Source organism: Lytechinus pictus, chromosome 1, assembly GCF_037042905.1.
Source record: "Lytechinus pictus isolate F3 Inbred chromosome 1, Lp3.0, whole genome shotgun sequence".
Classification (NCBI taxonomy): domain Eukaryota; kingdom Metazoa; phylum Echinodermata; class Echinoidea; order Temnopleuroida; family Toxopneustidae; genus Lytechinus; species Lytechinus pictus.
In genome coordinates, this window is record NC_087245.1 from 13,007,248 (window position 1) to 13,029,881 (window position 22,634).

General features: G+C 36.8%; 1 protein-coding gene across 2 annotated transcripts; it reads left to right on the plus strand.

Moving 5' to 3' along the window:
* Positions 1 to 1,964: 1,964 nt before the first annotated feature.
* On the plus strand, positions 1,965 to 22,395 carry LOC129257678 (Golgi SNAP receptor complex member 2-like). 2 transcript variants are annotated; one of them, XR_010292913.1, is made up of 7 exons: positions 1,965 to 2,074; positions 9,637 to 9,701; positions 10,777 to 10,885; positions 11,915 to 12,047; positions 16,412 to 16,552; positions 17,187 to 17,679; positions 17,757 to 18,317. XR_010292913.1 is itself a non-coding variant. In XM_054896058.2 (6 exons), the coding sequence occupies exons 1-6, from the start codon at positions 2,046 to 2,048 to the stop codon at positions 17,346 to 17,348; spliced, it is 639 nt and encodes a 212-aa protein (XP_054752033.2). In that variant the 5' UTR covers positions 1,965 to 2,045; the 3' UTR covers positions 17,349 to 22,395. The 2 variants fall into 2 exon arrangements, 1 of the variants encoding a protein (XP_054752033.2); XM_054896058.2 differs by having other exon boundaries at positions 17,187 to 22,395.
* The last annotated feature ends 239 nt before the right edge of the window (positions 22,396 to 22,634 follow it).

The following is a 22,634-nucleotide window of genomic DNA, read 5'->3' on the forward strand; positions in this document are numbered from 1 at the left end:
ACCCAACTGGATCCAATTGAAACCAGTTAATTTGCATATTATCTGCCAGTGTGCACAGATTAATGTTTTATGAGATTCATCATCATTAACAATGTATCTATTTTTCTCTTTTCAATTACAAGTACCACACTTTTTAAAGATAAGTATTTAGAATACTTTGCAGTGAAAACCATGTTCATAAATGTTATAGATTATAATTAAAACAGATTAAAGGATAATTAGTACACCACTAACTGTTACCAAATTACATCAAATGAAAATACATATATTTGAAGATCTTCCATATAAATATATGTACATATGAAAGTCTGTATTTTATCAATGCCCTTTACATTGGTATTAATAGACATATAACACTGCTTCTGTGTTGGCATGAGCAATAGTTAGTGCAAATGCTAATTAATTTGTAACTAATCAAGTTCATTCCAACTGGAAGTTCCAATTGGTTCCAGTTGGAAACCAATTGGTTTCAACTGGTTCCAGTTCAGTGAAACCAGTTGCCTCCAATTGGTTTCAACTGGAACCAATTGAAACCAGTTGCCTCCAATTGGATTCAACTGGTTTTAATAGGGAAATTGGAACAACTGGAACCAATTGACACAAATTGCCAACTGGTTCCAGTTGCTCAATTGGTTTTAACTGGAACCAATTGGCAACTGGTTTTCAATTGGAACCAATTGGTTTTAACTGGAACCAATTGGCAACTGGTTTTCAATTGGAACCAGTTGTTCCAATTTCCCTATTGAAACCAGTTGGCCAACTGGTTTCAATTGGTTTTACCCTAATTGGTTTTAACTGGATTTTGGTCCTGGGATAAGGTCTGAAAACTGGAACTTTTAGAATTTTTAAGTATTGTCTTACGGCCAAGGAAACCTGTGCAGGAGAATATCTTTCATTGCACGCGCAGTTGCGGTATAGCGTGGTTTGCGTGCGTGTGAACCAACAGAATGCGATGCCACTGCGTTTGTTTTATAATTCTGAGAATGAAACCGCTATTACTTGCACTCTAAAAACATTTTACTCAATATTGGGTAGAAAGGGTACATGCATGTTTGCTGGGTATTTTTTTTTTACCCATTTGCAGAAAACTTTTGCCATAGAAAACTCTGGGAAATAAACAAAAACTCTGGCAAACAATTAAAATTATGCCTTTGAAACTTATACATTAAAAAACTTTGGCAAAAAATTGCCAGAGTTTTTTATGGCAAAAAAATTATGCAACGGGTCCATGGGTTCATATTGGGCTATTTCAGAGCAACATTGCATAATTTTTTTTTTATCCAACCAACATGCATGTTCCCATTTTACCCAATATCGGGTAAACCCTTTTTTAAAGTGTGACTTCTCTCTTATTAATTTTGGTTGCCTGAAAGAAAAAAATGTAGGTCTATATGATAAACCATGCACACACAATGTTAGGCATATTAAAGGTCAAGTCCATGCACCCAGGAAAATATTGATTTGAATAAATAGAAAAAAAATCAAACTATATAGCATAACGCTGAAAATTCCATCAAAATCGGACGCAAAATAAGAAAGTTATGACATTTATAAAGTTTCACTTATAGACAAAACAATTATGCACAACTCAGTAACGTGCAAATGATACTGTCGATGATGTCCTTCACTCACTATTTCTTTTGTTTTATTGTTTGAATTATACAATATTTCATTTTTTTTTTGTTTGACAAAAAGGACCAACTTTTTGTTAGGGTGGACTTGTCGTTTAACTATATATGTGGATTTTTTATTGTAAAATTTGCCTGGATTTTAATCAGTAATCTAGGAATAGGAGTCTAAATTTGTGATCTTGTGAAAGCGAAACCCCACCCCTAACTGTGAGAAGGGCTACTCCGACTCCACCCCTATAACTACTACCCCGCCCCTCTAGCTCTCGGCCCCGACCTCAATCGTAGTACGGGTCAACCGGTATTTTTATACAACGTGTACGTGTACCGGCCGTACTTCCGTTGCGTGATAAACAATCGAGCCACGGTGGACAATCGGATTCGGAGCTGACAAGCAAGGATAAACTTAAGTAAAAAATGGAGAAACTTTACCATGAAACAAATAAGTGAGTTAATTGCATCGAGACTAGATATATATGACCTAAAATTTTATGTGGGATATATGTCCGTAGACGATACAACTTATAAAAAGTGATTTCTCGATTGGTGTTCGAACCGAACATCTGGAAGTGGAACTATAGTATGAATAGTCCCACGTGTAAATAATGGTGTGACGGCCTACCCTTTTTAAAAAAGTTTTTCGACAACACCCGGACAAGTTAGATCTAACGTTAGTCATATCTTTATCCACCAACCACGGAGTTAGTTCCAATCTTTCTAAACCTGTTTCACGAAGGGCTTCCTAACTAGAATCCCTTGATATTGATAATATCAGTAGAAAGAGCAGACGAGACGTAGCCAGGGAGGCAGCCACTCACACAACATGCGAGGTACTAACCTTGCACAACACATGTGATTTCATAGTGCATTTTGACGTTTTCATTCATCACACGAATGTGAGGGACTAAACTACGCCAAGCCTTTCAATATTTGTCCACTATGTTAATCTTGATCGTATGATTTAAGTATAGGCCTATTTGAAAAAGGAATTATAAATTATTTATTAAGGTGTTTTTATCGCTTACCTCCAAATCTCAACCAGGATACTTCGTTCGATCCGTCCTTGGTCATCCTCATACTGCGGTGGAAATTACGCAAACAACAATCGAAATGCGAAATTTTCCTATCGAACATTCTCGATTCAAGTAGTAGGGGAGGGAGAAAGGAAAGAAAAGAAGGGAAAGGAAAAAGCGAGAAAGGGAACGGAGGGGGCGGGAAAGGAAAGGAGAGACAAGAAAAGACAGATCAGGGGAGGGGGAAAGGTAAAGGAGAGAGAGGGAAAAGGAGACCATAAAATAGAAAGAAAACAAAAGAAAGGAAGAGGGGAAGGGAGAGGGAAAGAAAAATGGAAAGAGCGAGAAAAGAGTAGGGGAGGGAGAAAGGAAATAAAAGAAGGGAAAGGAAAAGCGAAAAAGGGAAGGGAAAGGGAGAGAAGAAAAGAAGGGAGAACGAAAATGGGGAAAGGGAGAAGGAGAGGGGATGATGAAGGGGATAGGAAAATGTCAAGTTTGAAGATCTGAATATTAACACTAAAACAAAATTAGACTCCCATGTTTTATTTATAAAAATACCATCTTTTTCATGATTATAAAGGTTCAACGTCCCTGTTCTAGGTCTAAACTTTAACATAAATCTACTGGCGCTTCGCGCTTGAATTCTGGAGGTCATTCCTCTTTTAAAAGTATAGGTAATCTGTCGGACTTTTCAAATCCCAAATTTAAATCTTAAGCGCAAATGCCCTCGCATTATTTTTCATTTAGATACAAGTCCTGTCATCAATATAAAAAACTCTAAGCGCGAGCTTCACGCTGGCATCATTTTTGTAAGTGACATTTATGATGTTGTTCATATTTTAAAAATGTCCATTTGTTGAGGTTTAAATGTCCAAAAGTTCAGCGCTCGCATAATTTGTAAGGTAAATAGGCCTACCCTTTTAATTGTTATACAAAGGCGCTTATACAACGTCCAGAATGCAGTTCGGAATATTGAAAATAACTATTGGTCCCGCTATTTCTGCCCTTGCGACAAGCATTTATCATTTTGAATCATGAGATTCACCTTTAAAATATGATGAAAAAGTATCGTTAAGACTGAATTAAGAAAAAAAGAAGCTCACGTTTCACGCTCGCATTTTGATCCGTTAGCTTGTGATAATGATGGTGACTTCGTTAATATATCTTAGCGGACATGTCTACCTTTTGGTGCTTCAAGAAAAATAAACACAACACACAAATAATAGAAAACGAACAAGAATAGAATAGATAGTTACCTATTCCACTCATGAATTCTTATTTAACAGTCCCCAAAACGTTTTTTTTTCGTGTTAGCTTATTTCATATACATATATATATATATATATATATATATATATATAAACCTTGATTTAAGCTACGCCTACCATTGTTCTCTTCATCCATTTCTTTCACACAATATATATATATATATATAGGTCTCCTCATCATGGTTATAAAAAGTGCTCAGAATGTTTTATTTTCAAGTCCTTGTATCAGAATTTTCAGCTCGGGCAGCTCTATCGCACTTTGATTACTATCCTGTTGATTTATTTACTTGAACAAAATATTTAAAATGTCCAGCCTTTAGAACAGATATCAAAAAAAGGTATTCACCTTTGATCATAGATGAGGAAGAAGAAAAAAGTGCAAAAAAATAGGAAACAAACTAACGAATTAATGTGACATAATTTTTCTTCATTTCAAGGCGACTCTTTACATTTCATCATCGCTGATGGCGCTACAATCGCTTGACAGCAAAAAAAAGCACAGAAAGAGGAAAATAATGCTGAGCGTCTAAAATGCAGCTAGCAGTACAAGCTGCAGAACCGTAAACAAACATCTTGTGAATAATATCGCGCGCCCTCTTTAAGCAAAAGTTTACAACCACGATGACCCTGCGGTATCTACGTGAAGATCACGAGAAAATGCTTTTTTTTTCTTAAAAACACACCAAAGAGAAGACAAGAAACGATCCATATGGTTCGGTAAGTGTCATAGCACAATTAGAAACATTATTTTAAAAGGAATGGCATAGTTATTTTAGTAAAAAGGGTGTGAAAAATTCGCGTGCACCATGTGCATATGAATCCTTCGCACGCGAAGGGCTGATGATGTCACATCCCCACTTGTTCTTTTGTATTTTATTATATGAAATTAGGTTTATTCAAATTTTTTTCTCCAAGAACGAGAAAACTTGGATCTACTACTGATTCAGTGCATTACATATTTATTGCTGCAACTTATTTCATTATAAGGGAGACATTTTATTCACACAAGTATGAAATAATGAAAAAAATATTATTTTATGTAATAACATGAGAAAATGGAAAGTGGGGATGTGACATCACCTAATGAATCTTCATGATGACTGTTTTCACAAAATATTGCTAAAATTTAAACTTCAATAACTTTATTATTTGTTATCCGATTTTGATGTACATTTCGGTATTTTGCTCAGTGAATTCTACTCTATGTATTAAGATATAAATATTTTCAGCCTGGACCATCCCTTTAAGAGCCAAATTATATGATGATTTATAGCTGTAATGGAATCCGACAGTGTCAAACAATTAAGCATTTGCTCCAAAGGAAAAGAGAAAATAAGCCAAACATTGCCAACCTTATTTTGCCACATATGGAGTACTAAGTGAAAACAAGGTTATATCATAACCTTGTTCATTGAATGAGTGAACCGGGGGGGGGGGGGGGGGGGGGGGGCACTCAGTATATAATGCATAGTAGGTATGAGCCACGGAGGGGATCCCCATTTTCACACTCAAATTTCCGTTCCAAGGCATAGCATTTTTGTCTTATTGAGAAAAAGAACAAAGAAAGCCGCTCCAAAGCATAGCATTTTCTTATTGGTGGTGATTTTTTTTTTACCTGATTGCTAAGAAAGCATGAATGCTTGTAAGCAAGCAACCAACTTATCGAGACAAAAGAAGAAAGAAATCCGCTCCAAAGCTTCGCATATTTTCCGTCCGCATTGATCTGCTACAATAAGCCGCAATTTTGTCTCACCTGCATAGCAGAGTGAGACTATAGGCACCGCTTTTCCGACAACAGCGGTTGGGGTGGCGACGGCGGTGGCGGCAGCATCAACACCAAATCTTAACCTAAGGTTAAGTTTTTGAAATGACAGCATAACTTAGATAGTTTATGGACCTAGTTCATGAAACTTGGCCATAGGGTTAATCAAGTATTACTGAACATTCTACCTCAGTATCAGGTCACATGATCAAGGTCAAAGGTCATTTAGGGTCAATGAACTTAGACCATGTTGGGGGAATCAACATCAAAATCTTAACCTAAGGTTAAGTTTTTGAAATGTCATCCATCATAACTTATAAAATATATGGACCTAGTTCATGAAACTTGGACATAAAGTTAATCAAGTATTACTGAATATCCTGCTTGAGTTTTACGTCAAATGATCAAGGTCAAAGGTTATTTAGGGTCAATGAACTTTGGCCGAATTGGGGGTATTTGTTGAATTATCATAACTTTAAAAGTTTATGGATCTGATTCATAAAACTTGGACATAAGAGTAATCAAGTATCACTGAACATCCTGTGTGAATTTCAGGTCACATGACCAATGTCAAAGGTCAATGAACTTTGGCCAAATTGGGGGTACCTGTTGAATTACCATCATAACATTGAAAGTTTATGGATCTGATTCATGAAACTTGGCGATAAGAGTAATCAAGTATCTTTGAACATCCCGTCCGAGTTTCAGGTCACATGACCAAGGTCAATGAACTTTGGCCATGTGGGGGGTATTTGTTGAATTAACATCATATCTCTATAAGTGTATTGGTCTAGTTCATAAAACGTGGACATAAGAGTAACCAAGTATCACTGAACATCTTGTGCGAGTTTCAGGTCACATGACCAAAGTCAAAGGTCATTGAACTTTGGCCATTATAGAGGTAATTATTAGATTGCTGTCATAACTCTCAAAGTTTATAGATATAGTTTATAAAATGTGGATATAGGGGTAATCAAGTATCACAGACAAATTTTAGGTCACATCAAGATCAAGGTCAAATGTCAATGAACATAGTATTGTATCATTATATGAATGGTGTTTTTCACTTGTTGGTGAAATTCGGCCGCAGAGCGCTGTCCGACCATCGCCTCTGCGCTAGCGCACCCGGCGCCTGTGCTGCCAGGCTAGCTGCATGCACGTTCCATAGGGAAGCAAACGCACTCACACACAGGCGAACCGTTCCAAGGACCCCGTTTTCACAAACACTTGTAGTTACGTAGCCCGTTCCGAGGACCCTCCTTTTTACAATAAGCCCGCTCCAAGGCCCCCGTTTTTTGTCTCGCCCGGCACATACCTACAGTGTACTACTACTAGCCACAAAACACGATCTCACCCCCACTTCGCTAATATTATAGCGAAGTGAGGTGAGATCGTGACAATCCAAACATTGTGACTGCACTAGACTCCATTCGATCGAATCGAAAACATCACAAGTGCAACTAATGTAGAAGGCAGCTATCACACAGCCTAGCCGTGTGTTGCTGCCCTCTACGTTCGAAGATGTAAACACTATCAAAATGGCGGATAGGCGAAAGGCGTTGACTGCTCAGAAAAGCCCTAAAATTATCGATAAAACTTCATCCAACCCGAAAATAATGCTAACGTGAAAGGTGAGGATGTATTTATGCTAAATATGTTTGTTAAAAGATGCTATGTAGTCATTTACATCCGATGAACGCGGATTTTAAAGCATTCTTGGTACATTGGCAGATACAAATTTTGACCAACGCGAGTACGTGGCATCGCTATAATGCATAAAAAAATGCGTATTGATTATGTTCTTTTGTCGATAGAATTTTCTCAACGATAACAGCCCTAATTAGTTGTTTCAAAGGCAGCACTGCTGTTATATCAAATTGCGTAATGCAGGCGAGATTGCCAGAGGCGTTCCACTTGTTAAAGTTATTGCAGTTATTGGTGTCTATATTTTATCAAACAATCATACATGTAGGAATTGCACATACATGTACAATGAATTTAGACAGAGTTATAAAATACGGACGGGCTGAATTAAGGTTGAATTAAGAGTGTATTAATTGTATTAGCGCCACCATCGAGCTTCCTTTTATTTCCGTGGAAGAGACATGCAAAGCCACTTTTCAGGCCAAGGTAAGCGATTTTGCTCCTTTTATGTCAAACTATAATGTAAAAAATAAAAAACAGATGAGATTGCCAGTCGCCGAAAAGAGCCCCGGTGAGTAGCAGAACGAATTTCGGCAAACATTCCTGTTATGAAGCGATGTTAACCGACTACTCAAAAATCCATCATGTAATCACGTTCGTAGTGCGATGTTAGTATAGCATACTAACCTCGCAATACGTGTGAGTGGTCATATACCCACTCTAGGCAACATCGGTATTTGTATAGTCTAGTGTTGAGAAAGGGAGTCCAAACGGGTGTGCGCTTAACTCGTTTAATGCAAATCAAGTCCTCTAAATTACGACCTAAGTTTAGGTCTAACATTTTCTTGAATTTCTAAGCTATGAATTCTAATGTACAATCAGTACTCACTGGTTCTTTTGTTGATTTTTCCCCACTTTCGAAATTGGCCGAACTCTTGTGACAAGCCTTGTTTCGGTAGACAGCTACACGTTCTTCTTTGTTTATAAATAGAGTGCCCTTTACGGTAGTAACGACGCGGCAAAATCATTTTGTTAATCCATCACCTTTCAAAAACTGAGCCATCAATTCATGATTCCAAGGTTTTTTTTTAATGAAAAAAAAGGAAAATTGGGATCTGGCTAGTCTAATCCAGTTACATTTTTGTCTCACCTGCATAGCAGAGTGAGACTATAGGTGCCGCTTTTCCGATGGCGACGGCGGCGGCGTCAACACCAAATCTTAACCGAAGGTTAAGTCTTTGAAATGACAGCATAACTTAAAAAGAATATGGACCTAGTTCATGAAACTTGGCCATAAGGTAATCAAGTATTACTGAAAATGCTGCCTGAGTTTCATGTCACATGACCAAGGTCAAAGGTCATTTAGGGTCAATGAACTTAGACCATGTTGGGGAATCAACATCAAAATCTTAACCTAAGGTTAAGTTTTTGAAATGTCATCATAACTTAGAAAAAATATATGGACCTAGTTCATGAAACTTAGACATAAGGTTAATCAAGTATCACTGAACATCCTGCATGAGTTTCACGTCACTTGACCAAGGTCAAAGGTAATTTAGGGTCAATGAACTTTGGCCGAATTGGGGGTATCTGTTGAATTACCATCATAACTTTGAAGGTTTATGGATCTGATTCATGAAACTTGGACATAATAGTAATCAAGTATCACTGAACATTGCAAGTTTCAGGTCACATGATCAAGGTCAAAGGTCATTTAGGGTCAATGAACTTCGGCAAAATTGGGGGTATTTGTTGAATTACCATCATAACTTTGAAAGTATGTTGGTCTAGTTCATAAAACTTGGACATAAGAGTAATCAAGTATCACTGAACATCATGTGCGCATTTTAGGTCACATGACCAAGGTCAAAGGTAAATGAACTTTGGCCATAATGGGGGTATCTGTTGAATTACCATCATAACTTTGAAAGTTTATGGATCTGACTCATGAAACTTGGACAAAAGAGTAATCAAGTATCACTAAACATCCTGTGCGAGTTTCAGGTCACATGATCAAGGTCAAAGGTCATGTAAGGTCAATGAACTTTGGCCACGTTGGGGGTATTTGTTGAATTACCATCATATTTCTGTAAGTGTATTGGTCTAGTTCATAAAACATGGAAATAAGAGTAACCAAATATCACTGAACATCTGCGAGTTATAGTAGTTTTCAAAGTCAGCACTGCTGCTATATTGAATCGCGTGATGCAGGTGAGACCACCAGAGGCATTCCACTTGTTGTTATTAAAATCGATGGATGTATTTATCACTTCATTCATCAATTTACTGATTTATTAAATTTGTATATATTTATGTTTCAGAATCGTATTAGATGTGCAGAATGGTTTGAGTCGTGTGGAACAAGCAAGGAGAGAGGATGCGCATTGTAAGTTGATTTTTAAGATCTTATCAAAGGGAAATCCAATCTTAGTATTACGATGGTATTGTGTGTAAAATAAAGGAAAGCCGAATGGTTAAAGTGTGAAAGAAATCTGACCATGAATTAGAGATTTAATGGCTGTTTTAAAAAGGAGATAACTCAGAATATGTAAATCTCAAATGAGCATTGCAGTCAGAAAAGTATTTCATCAGGATGTTTGTTTTTTCTCCCGAGTTCTTTACCAAAGAAAGGAGGAAACAATGTCTGTACCTGCTTTCAAATATGCCACTGTGTTGACTGAAAGTAATAGCAATCTTTGGTGATTTCTTTGTTTTTATACATTGGCCTATAGTTTCAGAATTCTAAAAGTATATTTTGTCAAATTGAATGACTTTTATGTAATTTTGTTAGAGACCATTTTGGTGCTGTCAGATGATATGAGGGGTGACTGAAAAGTTTTGAGTTTGAGCCCATAATAGATAGGGAGATGGAAACCAAATTTGGGCCTTAAAATCTTTGGTCACAGCAGTAAATAGTCTTATTTTACAGGTTCCTATTTTTTCTGTATCATGTGTCTCATGAAAAATGGACAAACCTGAGTATCGAGTTGTCATCAAATTTCTGCAGCTGAAAGGCATGACCCCAGCTGAGACTTGGCACCCTTTGCAGGTAACCCATCCAATTTCTTGGAATGAGTTGTGAGTGACTATGGATGAGATTTGGGTTTATCACTATCAGCCTGAGATCAAGGAACAGTCAAAACAGTGGAAGCATCCCATGTCATCAACCCCAAAGGAGGCCAACTCAAGTTCATCAGTTTTTCATTAGACACTATGATATAAGAAGTTGTAAAGTCAGACTAAATATTGCTGTGGCCAAGAAATTTTGTGAGTATGATTAAGAAATGTGAAAGATTTCATGGACCAAATTTGGTCTTCATATCTTAATCCTTTCTGCACGAGGATCATAACTTTTCAGTCTCCCCTCGTATCATGGTTATGAAATTTGTAAGAAATGTGGCTTTTTAATAAGTTAATATAATGGGTAAAGAAAAGCTGAATATCAATCATTTATTTTCCAGTGGTTGAGAATGAGATCAACGCAAGGTTGGATAAGCTAGCCTCTAATTGTGAGACGTTGGACATTCTTGTTAACAAAGAACCAGTATCAAGGCGGCAAAATGCAAAACTGTGAGTATCTCTTCTTCCCTTTTTTATTCGTTTTTAACTGTATATTACATGTAGCTTTGGTAGTGAAGTAATATGTTGCCTTGATCTGACGTGCACAATTTCGAAGGCAAGTTTACCATAAAATGGTATTATCAACTTTACTGAAGAAAGTTACCCATACCACTCATGTGCTTATAAATAGGTGTTGCCAATCACCCAGGATGGAAAGAAAAGAATTGTGACAAATAATATACATGTAATGTGATGTATATTTCACACATTGCCTCTTTTTTATTAAGTCGTTGTCTCACTCGAGTTAGCAAAAAATACCAATCTTGGGTGCAGAATCGCTTTTGCTGTGACAGCGAGTAGGCTGGTATTTAATTACAGTTACATGTATGTCCAGTGCTTTTCACAATGCTTGGGTCAGCAAATTACCCTCTCTCTGTGAATGCTTTAAAGGATAGATTGAGTTAACTCGTGAGAAAAACCAGGGACATATCAGTTGCTCCTGTGACAATGGCTTCTGTCTTAATCTCTCGGAAGGCTTTGGTTTTTGGATAGGGTTATGATAGAGTGTGTTTATTTAGGGTACTTAGCTTACCTGTATCCTCGATAAAAACATTACTGTGACTTGATACATATAGTGTACGAAATTTAACTCCCACAGCAACATCCGTAACTTGAATTGTATTTTTAAATCTGGCTTACATGTATGTATGATTAGGCCTATGTACAATGCATATTTTTTATTCAAGCAAGTTGCTGGAGATAATTTCATTGACCTGGTGAAATGCAGGCTACGAAAAATAGCATTGGCTGACAGGTTGTTCGATCTCAGGAGTGGTAATTAAATAAGAAAAATGAAAAAAGTTTCTACTAATAAGCACTTTTTCAAAGGAAGTATTTTTTTTTCAAGATCAAGCAGTATCCTGTTACCCCATCGATGTTACACGTAAGTGGACACCAAAGTTGTTGACAGTACAATGTTTGTATCTTTCTATATGTCTAGTATTGTATTATTTGATTCTGAAAATGTTTTTTAAACAGAAAAGTTGACCAGCTAAAGTATGATTGTCAGCACCTGAATGCTGCCCTCCGTCAGATAAAGCACAGACGACATCAAAGAGAACAAGAGGAAAGGGATAGAGAAGACCTTCTCACACGTCGATTCACTGCCAACGTAAGTCATTACTGCTGAGTGATGAGTTGACAAGGCCCAGGAAGAAGGGGGGTAGGCACTTGGTTCCATGACAATTGCTCTGCTGTAAATTCCACACTCTAATGGAATGACAAACTTCAACAATGTATTTAACACTATGCCCTACCCTAAACCTAACATAAAACTATTGCTACCTATAACCCTAACCCAATATCTTAGATGAAATAAGGCCCGAACCAATTGTCATTGGAGCAAATGTCATGTCATCAGGCGCTCAAATATATTGCATTACACTTGTGCATCCCTTGACACATTTTTTTAATTGTTCAAAGTAATGTTTGTGCATGTAAACAGCACCATAGTAACATACAGGTACCCCTCCCCAAGTACATGTAGTCTGTTGTGCAAACCATGTGCAGCCTACTCATGCCTTGTGTACTGAAGGCCCTCTCAGCAAGTTTTGTATGTGCTAGTCTTTGCATGGAGACACACGTGCTGATCAAAGTTGCAATCAGGGTCTGTGCCTGCAGACTAAAATGCATGTAAGTAGGTTTATTACATTTGTCAATCTTTCTTAACCCATTTAGAGATGGAGTCTACATGTAGACTGGGTTCTATTGAAAGTGTATAGATTACCGCCGAACAAACATCCTTTGCATGAAATTAGCAGGGTTTTGCTGATTGTTTCTTTTAATCGGGCTAAAGATATTTTCTCTTGCGTCCACTCAAAGAATAACTTTTAATAGAACGTATGCATTGATGTCATCGCGCCGCTATCTTAGAGCCTAAAGCCATTGCCTTGCATGCGTTGGTGATCTGCAGCTGGTGCATATGTGTCAATGCCATTTACGTGTATTCCTACATCCTCTGAAGGACAGCGCTATGAGATTTTGATGTCATAGGCATAAGGTCTATATTCAACATGCTTTATTTGTGCTAATGCTCCCATTGATAGATGTAATTCATTCATGTAACTTGCTTTAGTTTGAATGGATGTTTTTTTATTAGTTGCATTGGATAATGCCAATTTTTTGAGAGAATCATGCACATTTGGTAAATAGATTTGTCCTTTTTTAATGAAATATCTGATCATGAACATAGTGAACAAAAGTTATAAGCTACTGAAATGTCTGCATTTCAGTGGCTTGACTTAAATTTCTGCTGTGAGTGTAATTACAATGAAAAAATATTATTGCTGGGGGGAGGGGGGGTTCAAAGTAGGGGAGCTGACCATGCAAAAAATTACAATCATATGATTATCCGTTTGGGTGCGACGGGCTTCCACAGAAGCCCAGCGAATTATTCACTTTGTTTGGTTTAATTCGATGAAGTTTTTCAGCGTTTTAGTAATTGTTATGTACTAAAACCTCTGCCACTATTTCCATTATAAACCAATTTCGATAACAGAATGAAAAAAGTATATAGCTACGTGGAAAAAATCGCGAAAATAGGAAATCATTTCAACTTTACCCAATTTTTTCATTGGAGTCAGACGGGGAGGATGAATTCTGTGACGAGCACGTACGCGCGCGCAAAGGCCTGATCACGTGATTTGTTCTTTGGATCCGTTCGATTCATATCGTTGTTCGAATAGATACGCTAATATTTTTTCTGCAAGATCGTCACGTAATAAGCTACGCGTTTATTCACTATTTTCATCTTATTATTTGTTTCATCAGGGAGATTATCACTCTAGAATGATATCTCCTTGGTTTCATTGATTGTATTTTCAGAAAAATGACTTGATTGTACAAGAGTAATAATGTCTTGGTACTATGAGCTGATCTCGGTGCACTTTTGAACTTTTTCCCTCCCCATCGTCCGTCTTCTTCTTATATTGTTGTTATTTTTGTCTTCTATTCTGAAAAAAAGAGAAAAGAAAGCAGTTTAGCACACCATTGATCTTATGCTCTTTTCAAAAGGGAAACGTCCACGTAGTTCTTGATATCAGCACTACCCGAACAAAAGAATGTCAGGGCGGCAACTCAAACAAATTCCTTCCGAAAAGAGCAGGATACAGATGGTCAACGCCCCAAACAAAAGGAAGATTAGTGTTTATCAGCAGGATGACCTATTGAATGCTTTTCGTACTTAGCAATACAAAAAGCTTTTATGAATACTTTTTTCATTTTTTATTTCGACCAACATACCATATCTAAAAAAAAATCTTTGTCTCATTTAGCGACAACACAGGTGCTTATGACATCGTATGAATTTTTACCGTCAGTGATTCATATTGAATGAAAGTGCTTTCCCTGGGTGATGATGCATATAGGGTTGAAAGAAGAATCATTTGGGGGAAATTATAGAAAAAAAACGTTCAGATGACATGGAGAACGAGAGAAAGGCAGAGAGAATGAGAGAAACATAGATTAAAGGGGGAATAGACAGTGCGCTTTTGCATAAATTTTATGAATATCTACTAAAAAGAATAACATGACTTTATTTTTTTGGTTAGATTACTTTTTAAAAATCCCACAAAGTTTGTTTGTCGCAACTTGGTCCTCAGACCCTTGTCAAACTGATTACTTTTTTACTATTCTTGTTTGACCTAGCCCCACCACCCCCCCCCCCCCCCCCCCGATGGAAATGTTCTGACCTGCTCTAATATTGCTTGTTTGTTACTTTCTCCGATTTACTTTTTTTATAGCGAATAACGCGGTAGAAAAGATAAGAATGAAGACCGACCTGGCCATTTTTTTCCCCCGTTACGACCACACAAAAAAAACGCATTTGGGGCGCTTACCATGGTTAGCATCCAAATCAAAATGATCAGGGACATCAATGTTTTTTATGGTGGAGGGATTGAGCTGTGGGACGGGGGTGAATCGGCTTAAAAAAATCACAATTTTTTAATTCATGTCATTTTACAGAATGAATGTATAATAGGTTAGGTTTTAGAAGCTCTTCATCTCATTATCACTTCAAAGGATAAAACCAATAATGAACTATAAGTTTCCTTGCCCGAAATGGAGGAAATAGAATGATATAGGATGAGAAATTACGTTAAGGCACCCCTTAAAAAAAACATGTTTGTTTGGCGTGTCCCGACAAACCCCTCTCAATCCTACAGACCTGGATTCTTTTATTCATGTGTGACCTACCCCCTCCCCCTAAAAAAATGTTATTTATTTTCCTACTTTTTCACCAATTTCTTTTTTGTTGTACTGTACTATTTAATTGAACGGTTAAAAAGATAGAGGCAAAACAGGATACAAATCTTTCATTATTTACTTGTAACTTTTGTTTTTGGTTGTGAAAAAAAAAAATGGTTAAAAAATGAGTAAAATGGAAGAACAAAAGAAGACACTGTTGATTGCGGATGCTACAATTTCATTAGATAAAAAATAATTTACTTTCTCTCATTGTGACGAATGGTAATCGGTAGCATGGTTATTTTGGAGGGAAATGGGAGATAGAAAAATGAAACGTAGAACGAGACGAGGAGAGCGTTGGGAGGTATGATTTCAGACCCACTATTCGAGTCACATTTACCCGCTTCACTCTTTGAAATTGCAACATACAATCTTCAGGAACAATTTTTTTTTTATTACAACAGTGCTGCGTGGAAAAATAGACTGTAAAGAAAACTATAATTTATGAAAAGAAGATACTAAAGGCGATTTATAGTGAAACATTGAGGCCACCGTCTTGAAGCCCAGAAGCCAAAAGTCACAAAATAGTTGCGGACTTTCGTTGCGCAGTGTTAAATCATTATTATCGTACTTGCAAGGGAATATTCACCCTCTTTTATTCATTCTGGAAAATAAAAGTATTTGGTATGCTGTGATTTCACTCAAAACGGATTAACGTCGTAATTATACACTTTGCAATGATCTCTATACAAGAAGGTAAAGAGACCATTCATGAGTAGCGTGATAATAGGCAATGAAAAAAGCACTAGAGCAGATAACAAAGCGGTATTGATCGAACCCGACCTGTCCGCGCATGCTGATTGCCCTTACGCATTTTTGTACATGGTGCCTATTGACTTGGGGGAAAGCGAAGATTTGACAAAATAACATGACTTTTTCCTCGTAAATTTCTTAACTATTATGTTGATTTGAGAAGCGAAACCTTTATTTCTAGAAAGAAAAATTTCTGATCTTTCATCTTTACATTTACTAAAAATCCTGAAAATACATCAGTTTGGCGCAATTATCAGTTGATTCGGAAAACTCCGCGACAGATCCAAATACCTGTACCAGCGATGTACCAAAAACGGCTCCGCTGCAGGGAGAACTATCCGGATTCGCGGGCCTGCACCCAAAGGGTTATTCTTACGTTTTTGTATACGGTTTTGGAAAAAAATGCTTCCGTGGCCCCTGTGCTGTACGAATTGCGATTGAACGGATTTGTTATGTTCTGATATTCCAATCCCATAGGATGATAACACCTCAATAATGATAGACCATGATCTGCAGCATAATACATCACTACATAACAGCAATAGAGAGATGGACAACCTACTGGCAACAGGGTCTGCAACAATCGCTAATCTCAGAGACCAAAGAGGAATGTTAAAGGTGAAAACCCCATTGAGTGTCCCCAAACTATCATTAGAATGAGGAAAAATAGATTTTTACTGCACAAAGAGGAGAGTTGGACTTCTGTGATGTCCATCTTAAATCTTTGTTGCATTGCTGATGGGAGGATTGATTGATTCATTCATTTATTTCCACTGGAAAACCAAGAACATTTCATGTACAATTTCAATGAGGTTGAAAATTAGCAAGAATATGCTAATAAAAAAGAAAAGAATTACAAACATTGAATATGTTGGAAAGAAGTGATCTGTATGAAGGCTAAATTCAAATGCTCATAACTGTCTTATAGTTTTCAAATTTTACTCAAATTTTGTTGATCTTATTCTGTTATTTTTTCTGTTATTTGTTCCTAGGGTTTCTTTCTCCTTTAAAAGAATATTGCAAGGATAATCCTGGCTTTGATATTCTGTACACATGGTCAGTATATTATTATTGGGTTACCATGTCCTTCAATAAAATGTCCAAACTTTTGCAAATAGTAGTTTACGACCTCATAACAAGGTAATTTTGATGGATCCAATGAACCAGGATTCCATTGTATCATCTACCAAACTGTAAGATGCCGGATGATAGTAAAGTAATTGTCTCTTGAATGTTTCTCTCCTTCTTACAGGGAGCCCAAAAGAAGATGCTGGACGTGTCCAACATGTTAGGACTCAGCAACACTGTCATGAGACTCATTGAAAAAAGAACTTTTCAGGATAAAATCATCCTATTTGGAGGAATGATCTTGACTCTTATCATCATGTATTACATCTACAAGTACTTTGGTTGACACAGCTCCATCCCATGAGGACATCCTGCTGACATCGATTCCTGGTACCTGCTATACCGGATTTGATTGAAATTATCGTTATCACCTGATGACCACCAATTTGACAGGTTGAATGCTAAAACCAAAGCAGGATCATTTTCCAGTGAGCATGCTGCACATGAGCATTACAAAATGCATTGGTTTGGTGATCTCAGAACTCACAAGAGTTTGATTTTCAAACTTCTTCAACTTAATTTTGGATATAAACTATGTGAGTCTAATCAAGCTCATTGTAAGTCTGTCCTGTTGGGTGTTTCATAAAGCTGTTAGTAAGTTACATGAATAACTTTATGCACGACTGGTGACCCTTTCTCGTACTCAATGATATATCCCTGTGTAAATGACTTAGCACCTGAGAAAATGTTCCAGTCACGACTGGTGACCCTTTCTCGTACTCAATGATATATCCCTGTATTAATGACTTAGCACCTGAGAAAATGTTCCAGTCATGACTGGTGATCCTTTCTCGTACTCAATGATATATCCATGTGTAACTGACTTAGCAACTAAGAACATACTCCAGTCGTGCATAAAGTGGTGCGTAACTTTACGAATAGCATTATGAAACACCCATCTGAATTCTTCTTGTGCCATTGAGATGAGGTAATGTCACAGATAATCACTCATAAAATGTTTAAGTATAACACTGACAGTTAGCTGTGCAATGTCAAATTGCGTTTGTTGGTATTAGATTGAAAAGGGAGTTGCGAAACAGATGTGATGAATACTGGATAATGAAGACTGCTTGCTGTATTGCAGGTAGGGTGAATTGGAACAAGTCGTACCACAGAATGCAGAATCTTATTGGACAAAGGCATGATACTGCCTGCCTTGGATGGCGATTCTTAATTATATTTGCTCTCACCGCTCATCATCTAAAGTAATTGTATTAAAATTAATATTCCAATTTATTGCTATACAAACAATTTTATCACAAGTTCTGTGAAAGTTAGAAGAAAGAAAAGTCAAGTTATATGTGGGTTTTAGGGTCAAGGCAACGTTTGTGGCATGGATGCATCATGTCAAACCCTCACACAGGGCCCTGGAAACATTTTTTTTACATGGGGTGCGGATGGAAATTTGACAAGCAAAAAAAAGGGTTTAACTGAAAAATTAAGGTCATTTTGGTCCCGAGAAACTTTACAAGCCCCCCCCCCCCCAAAAAAAAAGGGTTCACCACAAAAGGAAGGTCATTTTGGTCCCGAAAAATTTGACAAGCAAAAAAAAAAGGGGGTTTCTATATAAAATGTAGGTAATTTTGGTAACATTTCTCCATTCCGTCGCACCTTCCAGATTGGGTGCTCCCTGTGGAGAATAATACGCACAGCACCCCCGCTTCCCAGGGCCATGCCTTCAAGGTGATTCTTGGAATATTATACATTGTCATAGGTTTTCCTGGGTTGTTCCACAAATAACTTGTCTGATCGATAGTTTCTTCAGTTGGCCGATACAGAACTGTCATATTGCTGGAGCTTATGTGTGCTGAGTGATACCACTCTCTCATGATTCTTTCTTGTTATGTTAACAACATGTATCAATACATGTGATTCATGGTTAACAAGAAGAAAGATGAATTCTTCTCCTGATGGGTTGTGGTATTCCTTAATATTGCAAGTTGTTGGAAAAACTGTTCATAGATGTCCTTATACCCTGTCACCTGTCTGTAGACATACTTCTCCAAAACCAGGTTGAACACTGGAAGAAATTGTTGCTTGATATTAACTTGTTGAAAGAAAAGAACGGAATTATCATTTGTCTACTTCCAGAGACACAAATGTGTCCTTTCTTCAGAGTATGAGCTTTGAATTTATTGTGACATCTATTGATGTTTGTGCAGAATAAAGTGATATTTTTTATTTGTACAAACAGTCACAGGAATTTTATCCCCATTGAATTAGGAGATTTGCTTTCGTTTTCCTCATTGCAACTCAGTCCCTTAACTTTTGTATGGTATACTGGTATAGTCACAAAAACATTTCTCCTGAATCTTGAATATAAATAAATCTTGAATCTTCAAGGTATGAGATTGAGTCCCTTTTCCTCCTAGTAATGACAACTTTTCTTGGTTTTGTACTGTACTGTACTTATTCCCATTTGAAGAACATTCCATAGTGTATCCATGGGCAGCAAAGCCTGTACAAAACACTGTTGTATCTGTCAACCATTGTATGATGTGTTTGGACCATTGAAGGCAGTTGCTCTTATGACCCTATTTACTAGTTGCCCATTTCTCTATTCTGGAAACGATTCTTACTCAGTATACCATTCTCAAACAATGAATTATGAATTGCAATATAAAATGCCTCTTAATCTAAGTTTAGGCAAGATATCTGACTTTGTATGGAGACAGTTCAGAGCAAAAATGGCCAGCTGATTAGAAATAATGGTCACTTCTATTTTGTGTCTATGAAACACAGCATATTACTTGATACTTAATGAGATAATTCCTCTTGCAGCTCTAAAAAGCTTAACTGGAATGAACTTTGCAATATTGAAAGATTGGTGTCATATAGTGAAGATCTCTATTTTACAATAAAAGAAGAGTGCGTTGTGCAAGTGAAAACCTGGATACATCAACAAGAGATCTGATTGGAGGCTGCAAATTTCTAATAATGGGAAGCGCAGCCTCTTTGAATGCTATAAAGCTTCGCCAGGTAGGTGGTTCCATGTTCGGATTGTCCTTGGGAAGGACAGTCAAAATCTTCACATCTTCTCAAAATATTGAAAAGATGTGTTCTGAAGAAACCTCTTCTTAGCAAATCTAAGAAATATTTTCAGACTAAGTGCAACTCTCCTCATGTGTTCTCTTTAGACGTTCAAGCACATTGTCTCCATGTGTCAGCTATTGGAAGACCTAGAGCTCATGTCATAGAGGAATATGATTATGGCAACTGTGTCTTATGGTAAGTACTATGGTAACATGGCTCAACAGCTAATCATGATCACCGTTTCCATGGTAGTTACCATAAGAGCAAAGTTCCCTTAATCCATTTTTTCCGAGTTTTTTTTATGAACAGGCCACAATAAATGGTTCGTACAGTCTTGTAAGATTTACAAATTACTTGATTTCAAACTGCCAGTGGAAATATCTGCTTAGATTACATTCTTCATCAAAGGACGTTTGATTTGCTTTTGCTCTTGTTATTCATTCTACTTGAGTAAATACACTTCATCATAAATATGAAATACACAACAAACTGATTGGACATGGGAAATTTATAAAGTTACTTGTATTGATAACATGTTTTTCTTAATTAAACTGAATCACATTGTAAAAATGAATGACATTGCAACTCATCCTTGGAACTGTTGTATTCTTAGAACTCAGTACTCAAGAAAATATATCTTCTATGACTGGTTTGTAAACTTTACATTCAAAGGGTCTTGAACCTTTATTCCTCATATATATACTATATATATTGTTTCTGTGAAAAAGTAATTTGTCATTTGATCTTATACAATTAGTCAGACACAACTTACAGTGTTTGTTCAGTGTACAATTGTCTCTTATTTCCTGACATATTTAAATGTTGATTATAATAATAGTCACCACTACACGTTTAATGATGTGTGTTTTTTGTAGTATGTTTTGCTCCATATTTTTTCTGTAAGTGTCCATAAAAATACAAAATAGACCAGTTCTTGGTTTTTTTGATTTTTGATTTGATTTTAGCTGAAATTTCTTGTCTTCCTATGTATTTTCCTTAAGCGCTTAGAGACATTCTTTGTGATAAGCGCTATATAAATGATGTTAATTATTATTATTATTGGTTCCATGAACAGAAAAAGGTATAATGATATTCAATGACATAAGCACCAACTTTGATATTTTGATTACCATATATTTTGTGGAAGTGTGCTTTTCATTAGATCCACTTGAAAACAACACTGCATCCATTAGCAACTGGTATTTAGCAGCTGGCCAAGTATATTGCAATAGTAGCATTGCTATGCATTCAAAGTAGAAATGGAACAGATACCTTAATAAAGTGTTCATTGAGGTAACTACAAACTGGCATATTGGCTAAAACTGTGTATGTTGGTAACAGTATGAGAGCCCTTTGCTGTATGGATATGCCAATTAGGATTACATCTGTTACAACATGAACGTCAGTAGTATTTTTTTTCAGGCAAGTAGACTCACAACAGGAATATTTGTCTTTATGCGGCTTGTGGATTGATTGACTCGTTCAATAGAGAAGAGATCAAAGTCTTTTGTTTATTTTTTTTACATCTAGTTTGACCCATAGAACATCGCTATCACCCTACACACCTAAATCATAGACAAATTTTAGATGGCTATGTTGCACATGGAACTAGTTGGCTTAACTCTACAAGAAGGTCTCTGTGCCACACTTGCTGCCCTTTTTATAAATAGAAGACTTAGGATTGTGCCAACTTTGTCATTATGGTAACTACCGTGGTAACAGGGCTCGGCAGCCAAACAGAATCGAGGTTTCCATAGTTATCATGATAGCAAAGTTACAATAATGATAAGTCATAAAACTGGCCATTGGTCCCTTTATAATCGAGATTTGCCAGTCTGGTTCAATCTGATGGTTACTGCATCTTGAATGCTTTCCCAATGTACAAAATATGAGGTTCATAACAGTAGAACATACCGATAGGTCTTGTGTTGGTTGTGGTCACCTCTCATCAAGGCTCTTAGCCGAAGAGGTAACACTGCCCTCTATACCTAAATACCATACATTGGAGAGCATTCCATCGTTTGAAGTTGAAAGTGAGATGATGATATGGCACTGTCTTCTTGATTGATAAATAAAACATGTATCTACTACAATAAACAATTGAATGTCCAACATTGCCATTGTTTAGGTCAATATAAACCGGGGGGGGGGGGGCTGAAACAGAAGTGTAGTTATAATATAGATATAAGTTGATTACAGAATATAATAATATACACGTATGTATTTGTCAAATATTGATTATTGTTATGACACAGGGAAAGGGATAAATTATATATTAAATTACTTTGTGTATGATATAACATTGTATAACTCATAAGTACTCGTTTGTTCTACATTAGTAAGTACACCTTCATGGTTAGTGAAGCGGTGGAGAAAGAAAGGTAGAGGGGGGTGGACAGGAATAAGAAAGGAAGAGTGAGAGAGAGAGGGGGGAGGTGCTTGGAATGAGAGAAAAGAATCGATAAAATAAGCCAACGATTATTTCCCCATTTTTATCGTCTGTGTTGAATCTATTTTGAAGTAAAATGTGGGAAGCAAA